The following is a 22261-nucleotide window of genomic DNA, read 5'->3' as shown; positions in this document are numbered from 1 at the left end:
GTTTGGAATAAATACTTGCAAAGTTTTCTTCAAGCGCTGAACTTGCATATGCATTAGAGCTTCTGGATCAGGGGTGTTGGAAACTTACAATTTATTCTAGATTAAAACCCTGTATTGATTCCCCCCCCCCCCTTCAGCGTGGTTAAAAGAGCAAAAGAAAACAAACCATTTGCAGGAGGACTTGTGAGCTCAGGAATCAATGCTACCTGGTAAACTTTGCTAAGCAGGCATGCAGATGCTTGTCACATTACCTTTTGCTTAGAAAGGAGGTAGCACCAGGTAATACCTGTCTATGCACACCTGCAGGCTGAGGGACTCCACCTTTTGCAAATGCTCATTTGGTGTCTCAGTCCTATAAATAGGACTGAAAACTGAATGGTGCTAAAAATGCAAGAGGCAGTTGCAATACCCAGGTTGTGCCTACAGTACTCGTGGCTGTGTGCTAATGTTTGTTTTTGACGCACTGAGTTTTATGTCCACACAGAACACAACAGCCCATGGAAACATATGCTGTGCACACATATTACCTAAATTAACCTGAAAAAGGAGGCAGGGAAGGGGGGAACCACTAGCTCTTTGAAGTGTGATTTCCCCCCTTAAAGAGCAAACCTAAAAGGTAAAGGTAAAGGTACCCCTGCCTGTACGGGCCAGTCTTGACAGACTCTAGGGTTGTGCGCCCATCTCACTTAAGAGGCCGGGAGCCAGCGCTGTCCGGAGACACTTCCGGGTCACGTGGCCAGCGTGACAAGCTGCATCTGGCAAGCCAGTGCAGCACACGGAACGCCGTTTACCTTCCCGCTGGTAAGCGGTCCCTATTTATCTACTTGCACCCGGGAGTGCTTTCGAACTGCTAGGTTGGCAGGCGCTGGGACCAAGCGACGGGAGCGCACCCCGCCGCGGGGATTCGAACCCCCGACCATGTGATCGGCAAGTCCTAGGCTCTGAGGTTTTACCCACAGCACCACCCGCGTCCCTACGAGAGCAAACCTACTAATGATCAATTCATTGGACGACTGTCAGTATATTTGCTGTCAGAAACTGCAATGTCTCAAGTGCGGCCAATTTAATTGATGGGCGGTAGGCTCAGAACAGAGGAAACATCGTAGTATTTCATGCTAGTATATCATTAACATACAGAATTTACTACTGCAAGGTGTGGAGATGGGCAGTAGCTTACACAGCTTTTAAAAAGGGCTAGATAAATTCGTTGCAGGGAAGACTTTCAGTGACTGTTAGCCATGGACCTTTTCTGATCGGAGCTGGAACCTAGCAATAGCCAATGGTTCCCCATCCCTGGTTTAGACAGAAGAACTGAAATTAAAGGGAGTGACTTCCCCAACCTTGGTTGAAGCTAAGGCTGAATTTAGGTTAATGCACCTGAGGCCTGAATAAGGGTGCCCATACTTAGAGTTAGCCAAACTGACAGATATAATAAGACAAAAACCAAAAAGTGTAGTGAAAAAGAAATGGGGGTGCCTAAATGAATGTCTTAAAAGACAAGGTTCGAGGACAGAAATCTGGCTGAGTCTGGAATAACCTTGTGAAGTGAGAGGATAAGAAAGAGGGATATATATTTAGCGGCTAGAATCGAGATGATAAGAAAAACAGGAAGATACAATGAGAGGTAAAGGAGGTGCTGTGGGATTGGTGGAAGCCAACGTTCGTTTTCCTTTTTAGTGTTTATACTATTAATTTGTAAGATTTGGATTTGTTTTTCATATGTTTGTTTTTGTGTTCTGTGTATTGTTATTTTTCTTTTCTTTTTTTTTTTGGTTTTCTGTTGTGTGGAAAATACTAATAAAATTTACTATTAGTTTTTAAAAAATTATAAGAGTGACCAGTTGCAAAAGAGGACAGGTGAAATATACTCAGAGTCGCAAAGTGATTTCATGCTCTTTATTCAGCTCATAGTGGTGAGGAGGAATGAATGAAAGTCCCCTCAAAGTATCTGCCTTATATACATTATTTACACAATGGGCTGCACATGATTGGCTAATTCCAGAATTCTACTGTAAGCCAATCAGGTTGTGGATTCACTTCTATCTGGAGCATGATTGGGTGGTTCCTGCCAACCAATCATACTGCTGCATTGTTCTAGGACCAATCAGACTGCTGCATTCTGAATCCTATTGTTCTAGGACCAATCAGACTGCTGCCTTTTGGATCCTATTGTTCTAGGACCAATCAGACTGCTGCAGTTTGGATCCTATTCAACTCAGTACATAACAACAGGACTCCTGCACTCTTAATATCTGTGCTGAAGCAGTTATTTAAGCAGGTGTGGGTTGCTCACCTCTTTTGTATCTAGCCAGCCTAGGCCTGACACACCCGAACAAACTGTTGAATACTTTGATTATATGCAAACCTTGAAATATATTCACTGGGCTCCGAAGCTCCATACAGCAGGGATAGGGCAATTTGGCACCCGCCAGGTGTTTTGGACTACAATTCCCATCAGCCCCTGTTAGCATGGCCAGCGGCCAGGAATGATGGGGATTGTAGTCCATGGCATCTGGAGGGCACCATGTTGGTTTCCCCTGCCATAAAGGTTCCACGGACCACGCAGGATCCTATATAGTCTTTCCCCTTTAATGCCGGATAATTTTCAGGGTAATCATGAAAGCCACTAAATCAGAACCATGCTCGTAAATATGTTATTGGTGCTTGCATGATTAAAACAATTATCTAGAAGGCATTTTGACAATCAAAGCCTAAACTTGTTAAAGAGGCTTTCCGCCCATTCATCCCTGAATAATCCATATATTTAAATTTTGCTGCATCACATTAATCATCCTTGAATGCTTTTAATTTGTCATAAAGGAATTTCTTCCCTAAACTCTGCCTGACTTCAAGGCAAGTGGCTTCCTACGCGGTCCGACACTCAATCATTTGTCACCACTTTAAACTTTTAACTCTTTCCAAAAAAAGAGAGGGGGGAAAAGTTGAGATAAGAATAGTTGATCTTATAACATATCCTTAGTTCTCCTGTTTGGACTAGGAGCACTGAAGGGTTGTGGGTTTTTTTAAATCATTCTCAGCTACAATATAGACATCTCCCCTGCCCCTTTCCATATAACAAGTTGTAATCAGGACTCAGACTCATAGTTGTCAACGTTTCCCTTTTTTTAAGGGAAATTCCCTTATTCTGAATAGGATTCCTCGCAAGAAAAGGGAAAAGTTGACAGCTATGCTCAGACTTCCTGTCTGAGGTCAAGTATAACTGAGGCTGTTGCTGTTTGCAGCCTGATCTGATTCATGCTTATTCAGAACTATAGAGCCCTATGGGTTTCAGTGGTACACATGCTTAAGTAAGTGGACATAGGACTGTAGCTTTCAGCTTATTCATTACTAAGCCCCACTGCATACAATGGAACTTTCCCTATGAACTCCAAGCAACAAATTTCAGTATTTCCTCTTTTTTTAAAAATAATATTTATTAGAAGTTTAAAATTTACACAAAAAAGAAAAACAAAGAGAAAAGAGAAGAGAAAAAAAGAATAAAAAGTTACATTAAAAAAGCAAAAAAACCCACAATACATCAAAACACAAGGAAAAAACCCAATACATCAAAAAAAAACAAACATAATACATCAAAATCCTTATCTTTCATTAACTTATTTCCTCGACCTCCTCACACCTCCCATTTTTGTGTTCCAGTTGTTAATTATATCAGCAAATCCTTTCCATCTTTCACTGCTTTCTATCTTTTAGTTACCTTAATTTATTTTTACCTTATCTTATCATCAAAACCTTAAAATTTATTTATGCTTAGCTCCTTATAATATTTCTACTAAAGTCATATAATTTCATTCCAACATTTCCTAACATTCATTAATTTTACAATATTTCTCTGAATAGATTTTTTCAGTATTTCCTACAGCAGATAAATATCCCCGGCTAAGCTGCTTCCCTCTGTACAGGCAGATGCACAGAAATGAGTACTGAAGAAAAGAGAATCAGTGAACAAGGACCGGTCTAATCTCTTATCTGGGCTTCAGTGCCCCCTTCTCTGACTGGGAGGTGGGGGGTTGTTGGTCAGATTTATCCCTTTCATTTTCCTAGAAGGCAGATTAGCCCCACCCACCCCAAACACTTAAAACAACCTCTTGCCTCTGTTTGCAATCTAGGAAGCCCGCTATGTACGGTCCATCTCCCCATTCCTTTCTTCATTTCTCCAAGAATCTCTGATGCTCAGAGCTAACTGAGATGCTTCCCAGTTCTCGGAATAGCATCCCAACAATGTCAGTACAGTGGTACCTCGGGTTACATACGCTTCAGGTTACAGACGCTTCAGGTTACAGACTCTGCTAACCCAGAAATAGTACCTCGGGGTAAGAACTTTGCTTCAGAATAAGAACATAAATCGGGCTCCGGCGGCGCAGCAGCAGTGGGAGGCCCCATTAGCTAAAGTGGTGCTTCAGGTTAAGAACAGTTTCAGGTTAAGAACAGACCTCTGGAACGAATTAAGTACTTAACCCGAGGTACCACTGTAGTTGGGGTTGCTTGCTGTCTAATCCTGTACCGCTGCTTCAGTTGTCCACCGGGCACGAGTTACTGGTAGCCATAATAACTATTCAATCCTGCCCACCATTTTTTTTCTAGGATGAGCAGAAATGTTTCACCTGCGATTCCAGATACCCGTATAATCCAGTTTTCCAGGCTGAGAGTCACTTAATTGAAAACGTCATCACCACTTTTGAGCCAGATCGAAAGAAGTGGTGGCAGTCTGAAAACGGTGAGTGGCTTTTCATTCATCTTCGTTTCTTAGTCTAATTTGAATTTACTGCAACCTCCAGCCGCAGTATAGAGGGGGGTTCAAAATGGAGGGGTTAATATCGTGAACGGGTCATTCAGATATTGCAAACAAGTAATTGGAAACAGGTTTTTAAAAAACATCTCCCCCACCACCACCACGGAAAGGGTAAATCTTGATTAAAGCTGAAGGGAGACTCCCATGTTTATGCTCAAAATGAGTGAATATTAAAAAGAAACCTTGCATACGTGAGCATAAACTCACCAGAAACACCTGGCTGGAAACAGCCAGAGGTCATTTCCAGATGACTTGTTTATTGGAGCATTCATCCTGATTTGTTTGCACAAAGTTTTGCAAGGAGGTTATTCTACACCAGCTGTTTACTGAGCATTTATTCTGAATTCTTTCTAGGTTGCAGGATGTTGCCTTAAATAGTTACCCCACGCTTCCCAGTGCATTTTCACATCACTTTCCTTGCTGCAAAAAAGTCAGGTTGTCAGGGAGGGGGGGTGCCAGTAGGTTTGTTCTTAGGTGAGTGCCCAATCCATTTAAACTGCTCGCCCACATTATGAGAGCAGCGACCAGAATCTCAGTGAAGCAGAACTTTCCTGCTATCTCTACTTACATTACAGGGAAGTTTAGATAAGAACATTGGCAGGATTATTGTAATAACCTGCAGTTTTATAAGTAGATGAATAAATGATTAAGTTACCGTATTTTTTGCCCTATAGGACGCACTTTTGCCCCCTCCAAAAATGAAGGGGAAATGTGTGTGCGTCCTATGGGGCGAATGCAGGCTTGCGCTGAAGCCTGGAGAGCGAGGGGGGTCGGTGCGCACCGACCCCTCTCACTCTCCAGGCTTCAGGAAGGTATCCGCTAGCCGTGGGAGACGCAGCTCTCCCACGGCTAGCGGAGAGCTTGCCGGCACCCAGAAGCTTGGGGCGCGCTGAGCTCAGCATGCCCCAAGCTTTGGGCTTTGCGCAGCCTTCCGCTAGCCATGGGAGAGCCGCGTGACTTCGCGCAGCTCTCCCACGGCTTGCGGATAGCAGCCTGTTCTGAGGGCTGGGGTCGGGGGAAGCTCGGGCTGGGGAAAAAAATAATAATTCCCCCCCTTTATTTCCCCCCCCCAAAAAAAAAACCTAGGTGCGTCCTATGGGCCGGTGCGTCCTATGGGGCGAAAAATACGGTAATTTGGAATATGCAGAAAATATAAAAAAATAAATTTAAGGAACCGCAGAAAGAGGGGGAAGTCGAGTTTTGAAATGTTAACATGATTGTAAAATTATTGAAATGTATAAAATTGAAAATCATAAATATGATCAGAGCAGCCTTCTGCTCATAGTGGCATGGCTGCCCTGTTTGCCTCCAGCCCCACTCCTCCCAATGTCCTGATGTCACACGTGCAGTGGTACCTCAGGTTACAAACACTTCAGGTTACAGACTCTGCTAAGCCGGAAGTAGTACCTCGGGTTAAGAACTTTACCTCAGGATGAGAACCGAAATCGCGCCGCAGTGGTGCGGTGGCAGCAGGAGGCCCCCTTAGCTAAAGTGGTACCTCAGGTTAAGAATGGTTTCAGGTTAAGAACGGACCTCTGGAACGAATTAAGTTCGTAACCAGAGACACCACTGTACAACGTCAGGCTCCCCCATCTTCCTCATAAGCTGGTGCCTCTGCTGGGTTACAACAGTGGAGAGTTATTTTGCCCTCACTTCCTGCTCCTGAGCTCCCCATGTGCATCTGGTTGGTTGTGTGAAAAACAAGATTGTGGACCAATGTAGGCTTTTGGTCTGATCCAGCCGTGTTCCACCTAATGTTCTTTCATAAAGGTAAAGGTAAAGGTACCCCTGCCCGTACGGGCCAGTCTTGACAGACTCTAGGGTTGTGCGCCCATGTCACTCAAAGAGGCCAAGGGCCAGCGCTGTCCGAAGACACTTCCGGGTCACGTGGCCAGCGTGACATCGCTGCTCTGGCGAGCCAGAGCCACACACGGAAACGCCGCTTACCTTCCCGCTAGTAAGCGGTCCCTATTTATCTACTTGCACCCGGGAGTGCTTTCGAACTGCTAGGTTGGCAGGCGCTGGGACCGAACAACGGGAGCTCACCCCGCCGCGGGGATTCGAACCGCCGACCTTCCAATCGGCAAGCCCTAGGCGCTGAGGCTTTAACCCACAGCGCCACCCGCATCCCCGCCATGTTCTTTCATACAGTTTGCCATATCCTACACTCATCAGATAAAATAGATAATTCGTACTACTAAATGCTTTTTTCATTCCATTTCAGGTGTTGACCATGTCAGCATTAGGCTGGATTTAGAAAATCTGTTTCAGTTCAGCCACCTTATCCTGACTTTCAAGGTACCCTGCACATAACTACATAACCATGTAATATTTAAATTGATTTATAGACTAGTGACTTTAATTAAACCATGGGAAACCTTTGGAAAATCAAGCCGTCTGAATTGTTGACTAGGAAATGTGTCCAAGGAGTTCCACAGATCTGCAATGTATGTTGTTGTTTAATGTGCTATCTGTGTGTTGTGGCTAAAGTAAAAAGGTAGAGGGACCCCTGACCATTAGGTCCAGTCGTGGCCGACTCTGGGGTTGCGGCGCTCATCTCGCTTTACTGGCTGAGGGAGCTGGCATACAGCTTCCGGGTCATGTGGCCAGCGTGACTAAGCCGCTTCTGGCAAACCAGAGCAGCGTACAGAAATGCTGTTTACCTTCCCACTGGAGTGGTACCTATTTATCTACTTGCACTTGGACGTGCTTTCGAACTGCTAGGTTGGCAGGAGCAGGGACCGAGCAACGGGGATTCGAACCGTCGACCTTCTGATCGGCAAGCCCTAGGCTCTGTGGTTTAACCCACAGCACCACCCGCATGTTTAAATCCTCACCTGTCCATGAAGCTCCCAGGGTGATTTGGGGACAATCGCTATTTCTGAGCTTAGACTACCTTAGAGTGTTGTTTTAGGATAAGGATAACCCTTGCATATGCTGTCCTTTAGAGTTTAAGTAACAGTCAGATGGAAGCATTGGTTATTACGTGAAGGATTGGCTATTATGTGATAGATATTGGACTTCAAATCTTCATACTTTGTTAATCTTAATGAGGAAGTCATCTGGAGGTTTGGGTTGAAATGTCATCAGTATGCAGATGACACTCAACTTTGCATCTGTTTTCCATCTCCTCATCCTAAAGAGGCGGTTGAACTTCTGGAATGGCACCTTAAGGCAAGTTTGGGTTGGAAACTGAGATTAATCCAGATAATATGGAAGTGCTGTAGGTGGGGAAAACCCAGATGAAGGATTGTTATGAGTACATTCCCCCCCAAGGATCAAATTTGCATTTTAGCAGTGTTGTTGAGCTCAAGGCTACCAGGCAACAGCAGTAGCTGGGCTGGTTTTTATCAGCTTCAGCTCCTTTGCCTTCTTGGGAGAAAATAGACAGTGTTTCACGTTATCCCCACACTAGTGATAGCCAGGCCTGACTACTACAATGTGCTCTGCGTGGGGCAGCGTTAGAAACCAAGATGTGAAAGCTAGGAGCTAAATGGAACCTTAAACCGAGGCTGTGGGTGCAACAACGGAATGTCTAGGTGCGCTTTTTTATAACAAGAATACAGTGCTGAAAATGAATGAACTGCAGCTAAAATATTTTGTTCATTTTCCACACAGTCTAGTCCTTCCCCTGCCCACCCCACTAATATTCTTAAGAGGGTCTCTTTTCCAGTCTTCAGACAGGAGCTGGAAGTGGGGAGGCAGAAAAAGGTCCTTTTCTCTTTCCACTCTGCAGTTTCAATTGGAAATCTTAGGTGCCTTATGGAACATATTATATCTATATTGGACCAATCCCACTGGTTACAATGGCACTTCCAGACTTAATTTAAAGTGCCGGTGATGAACTTCAAAGCCCTGAAGAGGTTGGGACCCAGTTATTTAAAGAACTGTTTAAATCAACCAACCCATGCCTTAAGATCTGCTTCATAGACCTGCCAACAAAGAAAATTAGGCTGGCAGGCACATGGAATTGGGCCTTTTTGCTGGTGAAACCAGAGGTGCCCATTCCTCAATCCTTACAAGTATTGTGAAGACACAACTTTTTCTCATGGCATTCAGTGGTGAGCTGTAACCTGAGATATTGAAATGGTGTTGTGATCTTGTTTTGTATGTTTAAATTACACTGGGCTATCTTCCCCCTTTTGCTGGCTTTTATTGGTATTAAGAAATAGATGTTTTAAGTGGCTTTGAATTCTGTTTTTATTGGTTATGTTTTGATGTGTATTTTGTAACAATTTTGCGAAGAATGTCTGTTGAGATGCAGGTAATGTTAAAAAAAAGAAACAAATGAAAACCTTGTTCCTGATAAGTTCCAACCATGGGCAGTCTATGGCAAGCCAGTCATGTTCATCCACTGATAAGCATAATAATAATAATAATAATAATAATAATAATAATAATAATTAATAATAATAATAATGTATTTATATCCCGCCCTCCCCAGCCGAAGCCGGGCTCAGAGTGGCTAACAACAGTAAAATGATACAACATTCTAAAATCATTTCATTATAAAATTAATTCAAATCAGATTAATGGCAACCATTGGGCTAGAGTTCTGTGAGGCTTGCCAAAGGAGGGGGTATTCTTTTTATTCATTTCAGTGGCTTTTCATCATAGCAGCAATCAATAGGAATTTTATATCTTTTATAAAACACATTATTTAAGAGAGTCACTTTCACTAACATGAAACCATTGTTAACACAACTGGGAATTTAAAATTAACATAACGCTTAGATAATTTGAGTTTGGACATGGAGCTGAGGAACGAAAATCTATCGCTGGGTAGCTTCGCTATCATTTAGCGAATGCTCGAGAAACATTTGTAGTGGCATGTCAGAATCTGAATCCTGCCCAAGACAAGCTCACTATAAATGAGGACACATCTGGGAGTCCACAGATGCAGGTTTTCCCCTGGTCCCACTGAGGACTGAAGTGGTCCTTATGGTGGGAGTGATCTGAATGAAGTTCTCTCTCTTCACAGACATTTCGGCCTGCAGCAATGTTGGTGGAGCGCTCCACAGATTATGGTCAAACCTGGAAAGTGTTTAGATATTTTGCACAAGACTGTGCTACGTCTTTCCCTGATATTCCTTCGAGGCCAGCCACCACTGTTGGAGATGTTGTTTGTGACTCAAGATATTCGGATATCGAGCCCTCCACTGAAGGGGAGGTATGCCTGTTCTTTGAGTTCATTTCATCGTAAGGATTTAGTCTTAATGTTGATTTTGGCTTCAGTGCTGTAGTCCTTAGCTATGTATTTCTTATGTAAGAACATATTCCAGTTACCGTATTTTTCTGTGTATAAGACGATATTTTTTCCTTAGAAATAATAGGCAAAAATTGCGGGTTGTATTATACACGGATAGCAGAGGCGGGACAGGCGATTGGTGGCAGCAGCCAGCAGGAGATTGGGTGCGGCAATTGGGCGTGTGATTGGTTGCTGGTGATCTGCTGTGGCTGTGGCACTTGGGCGTTGATTTTTGGCGGCTAGTGTACAGACGATTGGTGGCCATGGCGATATGTGCGATTTTCACTGGTGGGCATGCTGTAGAGTGATTGGCAGCTCAATAACTCTGGGCAATCTTCCCACCCCAAAAAGCTGAACAACTCTAGGCAATATCTCCCCAATTTTTTTTTGTTGCGGTCCCCAAAAATAGTAGTCGTTTTATACATGGGGGCATGTTATACACGGAAAAATACGGTAAGTCGTTTACTTTTACAACGACAGTATAAATATTCATTGCATTTCTACAGGTTGTTTTTAAAGCTCTGGATCCCAGCTTTGAAATAGAAGATCCCTACTCCCCATACATCCAAGGTAATTTGGAGTTTCACAATGCCAAAATTTTGTTTTTTTGCTTTCATGCAAAATACTAATGCAGAAATAGCCAAGATCCAGATATTGATGGTCTCGAACTCTGATCTTCCCTGACCGCTGGCTAGGCTGCCAACATCTGGAAGATACCACCTTGGCTACCCCTAAATGTATCCTGTCATGGCAGTCTGCTGCCATCAGCGAAGATTGGCATGTTTACATCTATGGTAGAGCTACGATACTTGGGTATTTTAAGTGGAAAGGGCCAAAGCTCAGTAGCAAAGGATGCTTTACACTGGGTGTGATGAACCTTTAACCCTCCAGATGTTGCTAAACTACAACTCCTATCATCCCTGGCCATTGGTCATGCTTGCTGTGGCTGATGGGAGTTGTAGTTTAGCAACACGTGGGCCACATTTTCACTACACCTGCTTTACACATAGAAAGTACCAAGTTGAATTTTGTGATGGAGCAAGGTAGAAAGGGTGGAGAAAACTCTGGAGGGCCATGGTCATCTGAAGTATTCAGTCTTCGACATGGTGGGGACAAATGTCTGACTTGGTATATAAGGCAGCATTGTACGTTCACATTGTTAGCAAATCGCATAAATAAAACAGACGGTTCAGAGAGAAAAGGGAAAAAAAACCCACTTTACTGCGCAAAACTGAACAAAAACAGTGTAGAACTTGAGGAGAAAGAAGCAGAGAGGTTTTGCCTTTCTCAGTTCAGACCTTGTACATAGCAGGGAGACAGCCAATCAGAACATGCGCTAGCTCAGCAAAGACCATGCCACTCTGCCTGGTTGCTAAGCAACAGCCCCGCCTCCACCCTCTAATATCAGAATTAACCCTTAAGTCATACCCTGAATGATCTCTGCTGTTGTGCTTGAATTGCATCAACTCAATGTTGAGTTCAATTAACCAATTATTTCTTGTCCTTGCTCACAGAGCTCATTACCTTAACAAACCTGAGAATAAACTTTACTAAGCTTCACACGCTTGGCGATACTTTACTCGGACAAAAGCGCCGTGATCCTCTGGAAAAATACTACTATGCGCTTTACGAGATGATAGTTCGCGGAAGCTGTTTTTGCAATGGTCACGCCAGCTACTGTGGCCCAGTGCAAAATCTGAGGGGTGATGTTTTCCATGAGTCTGGAATGGTACGTCACAAATCTTCTCATTCTTGACACTTTATTAGAGGCAAAAAGAATCCAGCTTCTGTAAGGTACTGCAGAGATATTCCTAAGAGTAATTAGATCATATTTGGCTAATAGCAGGGAAATGCCACAGCTGTAATTATGCGGATATAATTTAGTTAATAGCCAGTGCTGTGTGTGGACTTGAATTGTTTCTCTATAGATCAATGCAATAATTCTTAACTTGCCTGGAATAGCTTGTCTAAGAAAGAAAGAGCAAGGGAAGTGACCAGTGATTTAAAAATGTAAAAATTATTTCTCTACAAATGCAACCTGCAGCAAAATGTTCCTGCGTGAAGTGCTCCTGTTCATGGTGCCAGCCAGCCAGTCACTAATGCCCTCTCCCAACATACTCCATTCCATTAATTATGTTTTTCTGTTCCCTTCTCTAACACTACCACTAAAAGTAAGATTGTGTCTGCACTATTCCTGTGAAGCCCATTGAAAGCCTATTTCTCTACTCCCCCACCCCCTGCCGAATTCTGAACACTATAATTTTACCCCTCACAGAGTTACAATTCCAGCAACCCATAAAAAACTACAGTGCCCAGAATCCTTTGAGGGAGAAAATGGGCTTTGAATATGGTTTAAAAGCATAGCATGTATGAAGCATAAATCAGCATTCTGTGGTCCCTGATCATGCTTGGTTTTCATTGGACTGTTTTGGGGTCATCCCCCAACACCACCATTTTGTACTTCTATAAGCCTCAGGGGGGTTTCTCCAACCTTGCTGATAATGACCCTTTTTTGTATGTGTTGATAGTCAGGTCAGATCAGAAGAATCTTTATTTTCATCAGCCACTAGCCATAGCAATAAAGGAAAAAAACAATGTACTGAAGATTGAAATATACTCAGAGTCGCAAAGTGATTTCATACTCTTTATTCAGCTCATAGTGGTGAGGAGGAATGAATGAAAGTCCCCTCAAAGTATCTGCTTTATATACATTATTGACACAATGGGCTGCACATGATTGGCTAATTCCAGAATTCTACTGTAAGCCAATCAGCTTGTGGATTCACTTCTATCTGGAGCATGATTGGGTGGTTCCTGCCAACCAATCATACTGCTGCATTGTTCTAGGACCAATCAGACTGCTGCATTCTGAATCCTATTGTTCTAGGACCAATCAGACTGCTGCAATTTGGATCCTATTGTTCTAGGACCAATCAGACTGCTGCAGTTTGGATCCTATTCAACTCAGTACATAACAAAGATAGAGGTAGAAACTTAACTATACAAAATACATTTTGGAGGTTTACATCAGTAAGGTGAGCAGTTCCCCTTTTAGCTGCCAGAACTGAGAGCTGACTGTGATCCAGCAGAGATCTTAGAATTCCCCAATTATGAGGCTGCCTATGTGAGTGTAGATTGGGCTGATTCCCTTAGGAAGAAGTCGCTTTTATAAAAAAGACGATAAAGATTTGGATAAGAAGCAGTGAACAGTATACAACAAACATAATCCACAAGGTTCTTCACCCTGGGAAACCTTCCATTTCTGTTGGCGAGAAAAATTGGTGCAAATCCTTGTGGACGTCTGAGAGCACTGCTGCTAAATTGCCAAGATCATGTCGCTTGGATAGATGTCTCTTGCTCAGAAGATGTGTTGTGCAACACTGGAACACTTCTGTTGAAGCCTATCTGAAGGACCATATCTTTGAGAAAAAAACTCAACAACTTGGGGGGGTAAAATAATAAAAAAACTCAACTTCAATCCTTTAAAAAGGTCAACAACTTTGGTTGGTCCTTTGGTCGGCCCTCACGGCCCTTCACTTCATCAAATCTGGCCCTCTTTGAAAAAAGTTTGGGCACCACTGAGCTAGTCCAACCCCCTCAATGTAGGCACATGCAGCTGTCCCATTCGGGGATCGAACCTGCAGCCTTGGTGTTCTCAGCACCACTCTCTAACCAACTGAGCTATGCACACCCAGTTAATTTCTGCAGCACATGGACAAGAGACATTTCTGTTGAATCACATCCCAGGAAAGAAAAGCACGGATGATAACTGTGTGTTTTTAATTTGTTGTTGACATGCTGCAGGTCCATGGGAGCTGCCTTTGCGAGCACAACACAGACGGCTTGTCCTGTGAGAGGTGCAAAGATTTCTACAACGATGCTCCCTGGAGGCCAGCAGAAGGATCGCAGGACAATGCTTGTCAAAGTACATCAAAGTGATTTACTTCGTTGTTATCAGTCTTGCGAATAGCAATCGGCCATCGCCGTGCGGTGCTTGGAAGTGCTGTGCATTGATAGGCTGAACTCTCTGTTGAAAGTGCCTTTTGAAAGAGCTATCCACGGTTCCTCATGCAAAGTTATTGAAGCTACAGTAGTACAGTGGTGCCCCGCAAGACGAATGCCTCGCAAGACGGAAAACCCGCTAGACGAAAGGGTTTTCCATTTTGGAGGTGCTTCGCAAAACGAATTTCCTATGGGCTTGCTTCGCAAGACGAAAATGTCTTGCGAGTTGCTGCGATTTTTTTCCGCTCCCCACCCCCTTTTTCTAAGGCACTAAGCTGCTAATAGCCTTTTAGCAGCTAATCCGCTAATCCCTTAAGCCTTTAATAGCCGCTAATAGCCGCTAAACCACTAATAGCGCTAATCCGCTAATGGGGTTTCTTCGCAAGACGAAAAAACTGCTAGACGAAGAGACTCACGGAACGGATTCTTTTCATCTTGCGAGGCACCACTGTATTCAGAGTCTGTTTTTAGCATACGTGGATGAACATACCATTAAGGGATTGGGTTCGCGGTGTCCCTGTCCCTATCTACATCATACGTATGCCTCTGTTTTTGTCTTCTGTTACAGAGTGTGAATGCAATGGTCATTCTGAAAGCTGCCACTTTGATATGGCCGTGTACCTTTCTAATAACCGCATCAGTGGTGGGGTATGCGAAGATTGTCAGCATAATACCATGGGGCAGCACTGTGATCGCTGCAAGCTTTTCTTTTATCAAGACCCAGAGAGGACAATTTCGGACCCTCGTGCATGTATCCGTAAGTGTGTGACCTTTCCTAGATGATGACCCATAGAGCTGGACCCAGGCCTCAGTTAGTCGAATGCCATTCCTACTGAAAGCAACGATTTACTTGTCCCATTGATCTCAATGGGGTCTAAATTCAGTTTGCACAGTCTGGATCCAACTCGTGGCATTTGCTTAGGTAAAGGTAAAGGGACCCATGACCATTAGGTCCAGTTGTGGCCGACTCTGGGGTTGCGGCGCTCATCTTGCTTTATTGGCCGAGGGAGCTGGTGTACAGCTTCCAGGTCATGTGGCCAGCATGACTAAGCCGCTTCTGGCAAACCAGAGCAGCGCACGGAAACGGCGTTTACCTTCCCGCAGGAGTGGTACCTATTTATCTACTTGCACTTTGACGTCCTTTCGAACTGCTAGGTTGGCAGGAGCAGGGACTGAGCAACGGGAGCTCATCCCGTCACGGGGATTCGAACCGCCAGCCTTCTGATTGGCAAGTCCTAGGCTCTGTGGTTTAACCCACAGCGCCACCTGCGTCCCAAATCAAGTATTTCGTATCGGTGATCCAAGATGCTAAACAGCAGGGGCCCAGACCAGCAAGTTGTACACGAGCTGATTTAGAAAATGTGGGAAATCTGAACTAGATTAGGAATGATCAGGCACATATGCAATGGGAAACACCTCTGCTTTTAAAGACCTTTTAAGATGCAGAGTACCCAAAAATGAGTTCTGGGAGAAAGACATAGAACAACATGCCCTCTAGCCATGAGCGGCCAACGCACGTGGAAAAATTCTAGAGTGGGGCATGGCTCCATCATAACACAGCTTCTTCTAGTTGCCCCATATTCTAGTGCCGCTTCTGCAGTGGAGAGCCTTTTCTGCCATTTGTGTTACGAAGAGTTGCGATCTTCCAGGGTTCTTCGTTGCACATGGATCCTCCATAAATAGAAAAGGCTCCCCGTTACAGAACACTGGTAAACTGGAAGGAGCTGTGCGATGGAAGAAGCTAAAGAAGCATTCTCATCCCATCTCTGTACTTATATTGCTCCTTTGTGGCTGTATTGCCTGAATAGAGCTCCTCTTTCCTTAAGACAACAAAGTAGGCCCTAAACATGGCCCATGTTTTTAATTCCACACTCAATCTCTTTTTCTGGCAAATTATCCCTGTTTCATCATATTCATCCTGTTTGGATTTGGAGGTCTGACTCCACAGAAGTATAAAAATGTGTACAATTTGCACTCCTCGCAATTGTGTTGTTTCGTATTCTCTTACAGTCAAGGAGTCAACTGCTCTGTGATACAGTGGTACCTCAGGTTACATAGGCTTCAGGTTACATACGCTTCAGGTTACAGACTCCGCTAACCCAGAAATAGTGCTTCAGGTTAAGAACTTTGCTTCAGGATGAGAACAGAAATCGTGCTTCAGCGGCGCGGCAGCAGCAGGAGGCCCCATTAGCTAAAGTGGTGCTTCAGGTTAAGAACAGTTTCAGATTAAGTACGGACCTCCAGAACGAATTAAGTACTTAACCTGAGGTACCACTGTATTAGTTTCAGACCCTTTCCCTAGGCAAACGTATATTAAATTTGAGCTTTTCACTAAAAGGGTATAGGGGTGAGTTTAGCCGTATCAAGGCTGACTATTGCAATGACTCGCGAACATTTCCGGCCTGTGAATGCTTCCATTTAACTGCTTTCCACTAACATCTGTGACTGCGTATCTGTCCATAGCTTGTGAATGTGACCCTGAAGGTACATTGTACAATGGGCTGTGCGAGGATCGTACAGACCCATTTCTTGGAACCATTGCTGGCCAATGCCACTGCAAGGAAAACGTCGAAGGAGTTCATTGTGACAAGTGCAAGCCAAACTACTATGGGCTGAGTGGAAGTGATCCTCTGGGCTGTCAGCGTATGTTTTTCTTTCTTTCTTTCTTCTTCCCCTCCCCATTAAAGGCTTTGATTATCAGAACACACCTGATCAGATCAGATCAGATACTTTATTTGGCTATAAGCCCACAAGGTAAAACCAGTCAATAAATAAAATAGCATTTTACATTCTAAAATATCAACTAAAATATTTCAATGCATAATCTCCTTCACGTTACGTACCATCTCTAGATATACCATATTGTGGCCTTGAATATAAGGATTGTGGATAAAGTTTACTAGATTTTTAATAGTCACGCAGCATTCCATGAAGTCTTTTATATGAAAGAACTGAATTCAGGAATCTGGCAACCTGTAATGTTCTATAAGAGTCAATGTCCTGGAGTAGATAGGCAAGATGTAATTCGGGTGGTTTAGCAACAGTTTCCAAAGTGATTGAACTCAGAATCCTTGATCGGGGAACCAAATATAGAGGACAATTAAACAAGATATGATAAAGGGATTCTATTGATTTGTTATCACATGCGCATAAAACAGAGGTTTTACCGTTAGAAAATCTATTGCTCAGCATGTTTGAGGGGAACACATTCTAGCTCTAACAAAAGCGAATCTATGCGACGCAACCGATAAGGTAGACAGATATCGAGGTATCTGGGACGAACACACCTGCCTTAAAACTGTGGCTCAGTCTATATGTCACATTAAGCCGTAGTTTGAAACAAATCTTGGTTCAAGGTGCTGGCAAATGCAAGCGTGCTGGTGAACACTGCTCTAAAGTTCGCGCGGTATTCCTCCCCTGCTCCTGCAGGAGAAAAGCAAACTGCAAGCCCAGGTCAAGGCAATGTGAGAAGCCAGACTCTTGCTTGTTTCATTGTGGTGTAGCAGGAGCACCACATGAGTGCACTAGTATGCAGCTCGTTCGCATCGAACTATGGCTTGCTGCAAACTATGGTTTAACCAGGCCATAATCACTTCATTGGTTCAGTACTGCAACCAAAGGATTGTAGAACTCCCCCCCCCGTCCTTAAAGCAAAAGCTGTATTATAAAACTCAGAGGAAATGAAGGGGGGAAAGGATCTTTTACATCCCCTAGCTGTGCATTTTACCCTAGCTGCCAATTGCAAAAGTGTCAGAAATACATAACAAATGGAAGTCCATTGTATTCCATGGCTTTTTCAAAACTACCGCATTTTTTGCTCTATAAGACTCACTTTTTCCCTCCTAAAAAGTAAGGGGAAATGTGTGTGCGTCTTATGGAGCGAATGCAGGCTGCGCAGCTATCCCAGAAGCCAGAACAGCAAGAGGGATCGCTGCTTTCACTGCACAGCGATCCCTCTTGCTGTTCTGGCTTCTGAGATTCAGAATATTTTTTTTCTTGTTTTCCTCCTCCAAAAACTAGGTGCGTCTTGTGGTCTGGTGCGTCTTATAGAGCGAAAAATACGGTATATATTGTTATGCACACCCATTTCTTGAGTGGTAAGAGAGGTCAGGTGTCCTGCCGGCACATCCCTTGGGATTTGTGTCCCTGGAATGAAGGTTGCTGGAGGCAGATGGTGTTTTCCGCCTTAGAAGGTTTATTTCTACTGAGGGCTCATCCCCGCTGCATGTGAAGGGAGCCTCACGGAGATGGTGCTTCTTTTGTGTCCTTTCAGCCTGCAACTGCAACCCTTCAGGAAGCTTGTCCTTCTCTGCTTGCAACCCAGTGACTGGAGATTGTCTGTGCCAGCGGTTTGCCACTGGGCAACATTGCGAGGAATGCCCGGTAGGTACCTGCGAGAGGTTCGGAGACAGATACTGCAGTATTCTGCCTTGACAAAAGTTCCCGTGGGCTTGTCTTTTACCTTTTGGAAAATCTCTTCCGCTGTGGAAGCGATGAAGGCAAAGGTCAAAGTGGCAATCCGTGGTATTCAGCTGAGAATTCTTTGTCTTTTACAAATTGCTAAGGAAACAGGGATCAGAGTTGGTGTACTGCCATAGGGAGAACCCAAGAAACATGGCTTGCTGCTAGGTTACAGGCCCAGGAAAAGCCCATATGGGTTTTGGACGTGCCACTTTTGGAGAGGGTGGGAGTCCGTTCTAGGACTGAAAGCAGGGAAATTCAACCCAACTCTTTACTTCGCCTGTTTCCATTTTTGAAGCAAGAGCCGCCCACCTGCACCCCTTTCCATGTTAATCTGTTCATACGCTCAATGTTCCTTAGCAGGTGGTAGGGGACCTATGACTCTCCAGATATTGCTGGACTTCATTTTCCATCTTTCAGCCCTATTGGCCATACTGGCTGGAGCTTATGGAAGTTGGAGCCCGGTGAGATCTGAAGGGCCACAGGTTCTCCATCCCCAGAGAATGGAACGGAATCAAAAGGGTCAGTAAGTAAAACGGTTTTTAATGTCCAATGCGGTTAACCGGTTTCCCTTTTTATTTTACTGCAGCAAGGATACTGGGGCCTTGGGAGCAATCTACACGGATGTTCTCCCTGCGGCTGTGACATTGGTGGTGCCCACAATAACTTGTAAGTCTATGAATTCCTGTTTCAAATGCTTCATTTAACATCTAAGAAATGTTGCGCGCCACAAACTCCCACTGAAAGTGGTGCAGATTTTTGCCCTTCTTTCATTTGCCATTAGAGTCGTTGGAAATGGCAAGAGTGAATTTATGGATTAGATTCAAGCATCAGTGCAACAGGCTACTAGCTGTATTGGGGAGACTCCAATAATACAAACATAAAGAATGTATTGTGATGTATAGCATCTGTCTATGGTTGTGCAGTTTTTGTACTGTTTCGTCTTCTCTCTTTTCTGCTAGGTGTGCACCTACTAATGGTCAATGTGAGTGCCTTCCGAACATTGTGGGCCGTCAGTGTTCTGAGCCAGCCCCAGGCTACTTCTTCTTACCTTTGGACTATTATATATATGAAGCCGAAGACTCGATGCCACTCCCAGGATCTTCACCTTTGGTATTTTGTTTGACATTACTTCCCATATACATATTCATAGAGGATGCGGGTGGTGCTGTGGTCTAAACCACTGAGCCTCTTGGGCTTGCCGATCAGAAGGTCAGAGGTTCAAACCCCTGCGACAGGGTGAGCTCCTGTTACTCAGTCCCTGGTCCTGCAAACGTAGCAGTTCGAAAGCACACCAGTGCAAGTAGATAAATAGGTACTGCTCTGGTGGGAAGGTAAACGGCATTTCCATGTGCTGCTCTGGTTTTGGTGTTCCGTTGCGCCAGAAGCGGCTTAGTCATGCTGGCCACATGACCCGGAAAAACTGTCTGTGGACAAGCGCTGGTTCCCTCAGCCTGTAAAGTGAGATGAGCGCCGCAACCCCAGAGTCGTATGCGACTGGACTTAACTGTCAGGGGTCCTTTACCTTTACCTTTCCCATATTCAAAGTGCAGTTGTGGTAATATAGATCAAAACTGAGAGGGGAGTCAGAGCAAAAGCAGAAGGCAGAGGGGAAGAATGAAAGATGTTGATCGAATGGCAGTATATTTTAATTTGTTATTTACAATATTTATAGATGATGTTACTGTAAAAATCCATCCGTGTATGGGATGTGGTAAGATGTACTTTTAAGCATGGTTGTGTTTCTGTTAATTAGTTAGTTAGTTAGTTAGTTAGTTAGTCTCTTTATCTTGTCCAGGGCAACCCAAAGCGACTTACAACCAACCAGACAGACAGACAGACAGAAAACCTCACACAAGACACATTAAAACCAAGGGAAAGGAAATACATTAGAAACATCCTGCACGCTTCTAAATGGTCATAGATAGGTAAAGACCTGGTTACAGAGGAGAGTTTTTGCCTGACGCCGAAATATAAATGATGTTGGCGCCATACAAGCCTCCTTGGGGAAAGCATTCCGCAAATGGGGAGCCACTGCAGAAAAGGCCCTGTTCTCATGTTGCCATCCTCCAGACCTTTTGAGGGGGCACATGAATAAGGGCCTGAGAGGATAATCGCAGGGTCAGTTCACATGGAGAGAGGAGGCCCTTGAGTTACTGCAGTCCTGAGCCATTTAAGGCTTTATGGGTCAATACCAGCTCTCTGAATTGGGCTTAAAAACTATTTGGCAGCCAGTGCAGTTGGGCCAGGATTGGTGTTATATGCTCAAATTGTCTTGCCCTGGTGAGCAACCTGTATGCTGGAATCTGGCAGTGGACAGAAGGTAGATCTAGATCTACTGGTAAATCTCTGGGTGATTGGCAATAAAGTATTAATATTTTCTTTTACTCCCAATTGTTTAACAATAGAAACAGCCCAATTATCCCTAAATAACATTTAGAGCACCACTGCCCTAAAGTTATAAAACGTCATAGCTAATCAATAGTTGTGCCCACTTCTTATTAACTTTCTCTTTTTCTTCCCTTCCTTAATTAACATGATTACGGTTTAAAAATTAGAAGTTTGGTTTTCTTGGATTTAGATCCCCACCCCAAGTTAAGCAGAGTTCTCTTTGTAGGTAGGTTAGTAGTACAAAGTTCCTTGGCATGGAGAATAATATATGGTTTAGCCTATTAATTATGCAGACTCATTACTTTCCTAGTTGTCCATTGTTTGATTGTGTTTGTGTGTCAACTAAAAAACGAAAGAAAACCGGCATTTTGACACATCCACCACCTAAAACACCTGTTTATAAGGTTCAGCCCACAGCTTTACCATGGTGTGATGTCTATTTTCGGCAACAAGGTTATGATTTCAAAATTGAAAATGGAAAGATCGTATTGAACAGAAACAAGAAACGAGGCATAAGAAAAGCAGCCGTTGGACAGGTAACACGAATGTCCCATTAATTGGGTTGTAAGGGATTTCAAGGAAGGGAAACCCATCCTCTGGGTTTAGGATCCTTGGAGAACTGTAATATATGTGCCTTATTTGAGTCACTTCGCATTATCTGTAGCTTATGGCTTGTGCAAAACAATGAGTAACCTCTTAGGTTATTGGTGAGAGGATTTGAGAATTTACTGGCGCTTGGTTTGTATGTATAAAGTTCCGCATTCAATCCCTGGATCTCTGGACTAGGAGCCTGTAGATCTTTCACTATTGTGAGTCAAGATTGACATTTTTTGGTTAGATGGACCATTGGTCTGATTTGTGTACATAATTTTCTCATATTTTGCAGTCTTCATGAATGGGACATTCCTGTAATCCATTCCAATCCTATGCAATTATCCCCCCTCCCTACCAAGAAAGGCTTCAGAATGCTGTTAACATTTCCAAAAGACATAAGATATCTCAAAGAAATGTAATTAATCTGGTCATAATGCACTGACATGTTGGCCTGAAATACTAAGATATCAAGGGTGTAAAGTAAAATTTAAAAAACTATTTATGTTCCGCATAGTTCACACATGTTCCTGATTATGTGTTAGTCTGTTGAGATATAAGGAATATTGCTGATAATCTGGATGGAGATAGTAGCCAGGTTTCTGCAACACTCAATGAGTATTGAGTACATACCTTGTATCCCAAACTCCTTGGCACTTGGACATTTTGGTTCCTGAACGCCGCAAACCTGGAAGTGAGTGTTCCAATTTGCAAACATTCTTTGGAACCCGAACGTCCGACGGGGCTTCTGCGGCTTC

General features: G+C 43.7%; 1 protein-coding gene across 3 annotated transcripts in view; it reads left to right on the top strand.

The window, feature by feature from the left end:
- Positions 1-22261, top strand: part of LAMB4 (laminin subunit beta 4) — a 70285-nt gene that overhangs the window by 16902 nt on the left and 31122 nt on the right. For all 3 annotated transcript variants that reach the window (XM_083399278.1, XM_083399279.1, XM_083399277.1), the window contains 12 exons: positions 4603-4735; positions 7035-7108; positions 9792-9980; positions 10565-10628; positions 11573-11787; positions 13863-13983; positions 14629-14817; positions 16524-16703; positions 18334-18443; positions 19111-19190; positions 19484-19634; positions 21317-21448. In XM_083399278.1, coding sequence (XP_083255404.1) covers positions 4603-4735; positions 7035-7108; positions 9792-9980; positions 10565-10628; positions 11573-11787; positions 13863-13983; positions 14629-14817; positions 16524-16703; positions 18334-18443; positions 19111-19190; positions 19484-19634; positions 21317-21448 — 1638 coding nt within the window. The remainder of the gene's footprint in view (positions 1-4602; positions 4736-7034; positions 7109-9791; positions 9981-10564; positions 10629-11572; positions 11788-13862; positions 13984-14628; positions 14818-16523; positions 16704-18333; positions 18444-19110; positions 19191-19483; positions 19635-21316; positions 21449-22261) is intronic.

Source organism: Podarcis tiliguerta (genome assembly GCF_965153285.1).
Source record: "Podarcis tiliguerta genome assembly, chromosome: 10".
Lineage (NCBI taxonomy): Eukaryota > Metazoa > Chordata > Lepidosauria > Squamata > Lacertidae > Podarcis > Podarcis tiliguerta.
The sequence above is the reverse complement of the archived record's forward strand: the minus strand, read 5'-3'. Positions and strand labels throughout refer to the sequence as shown.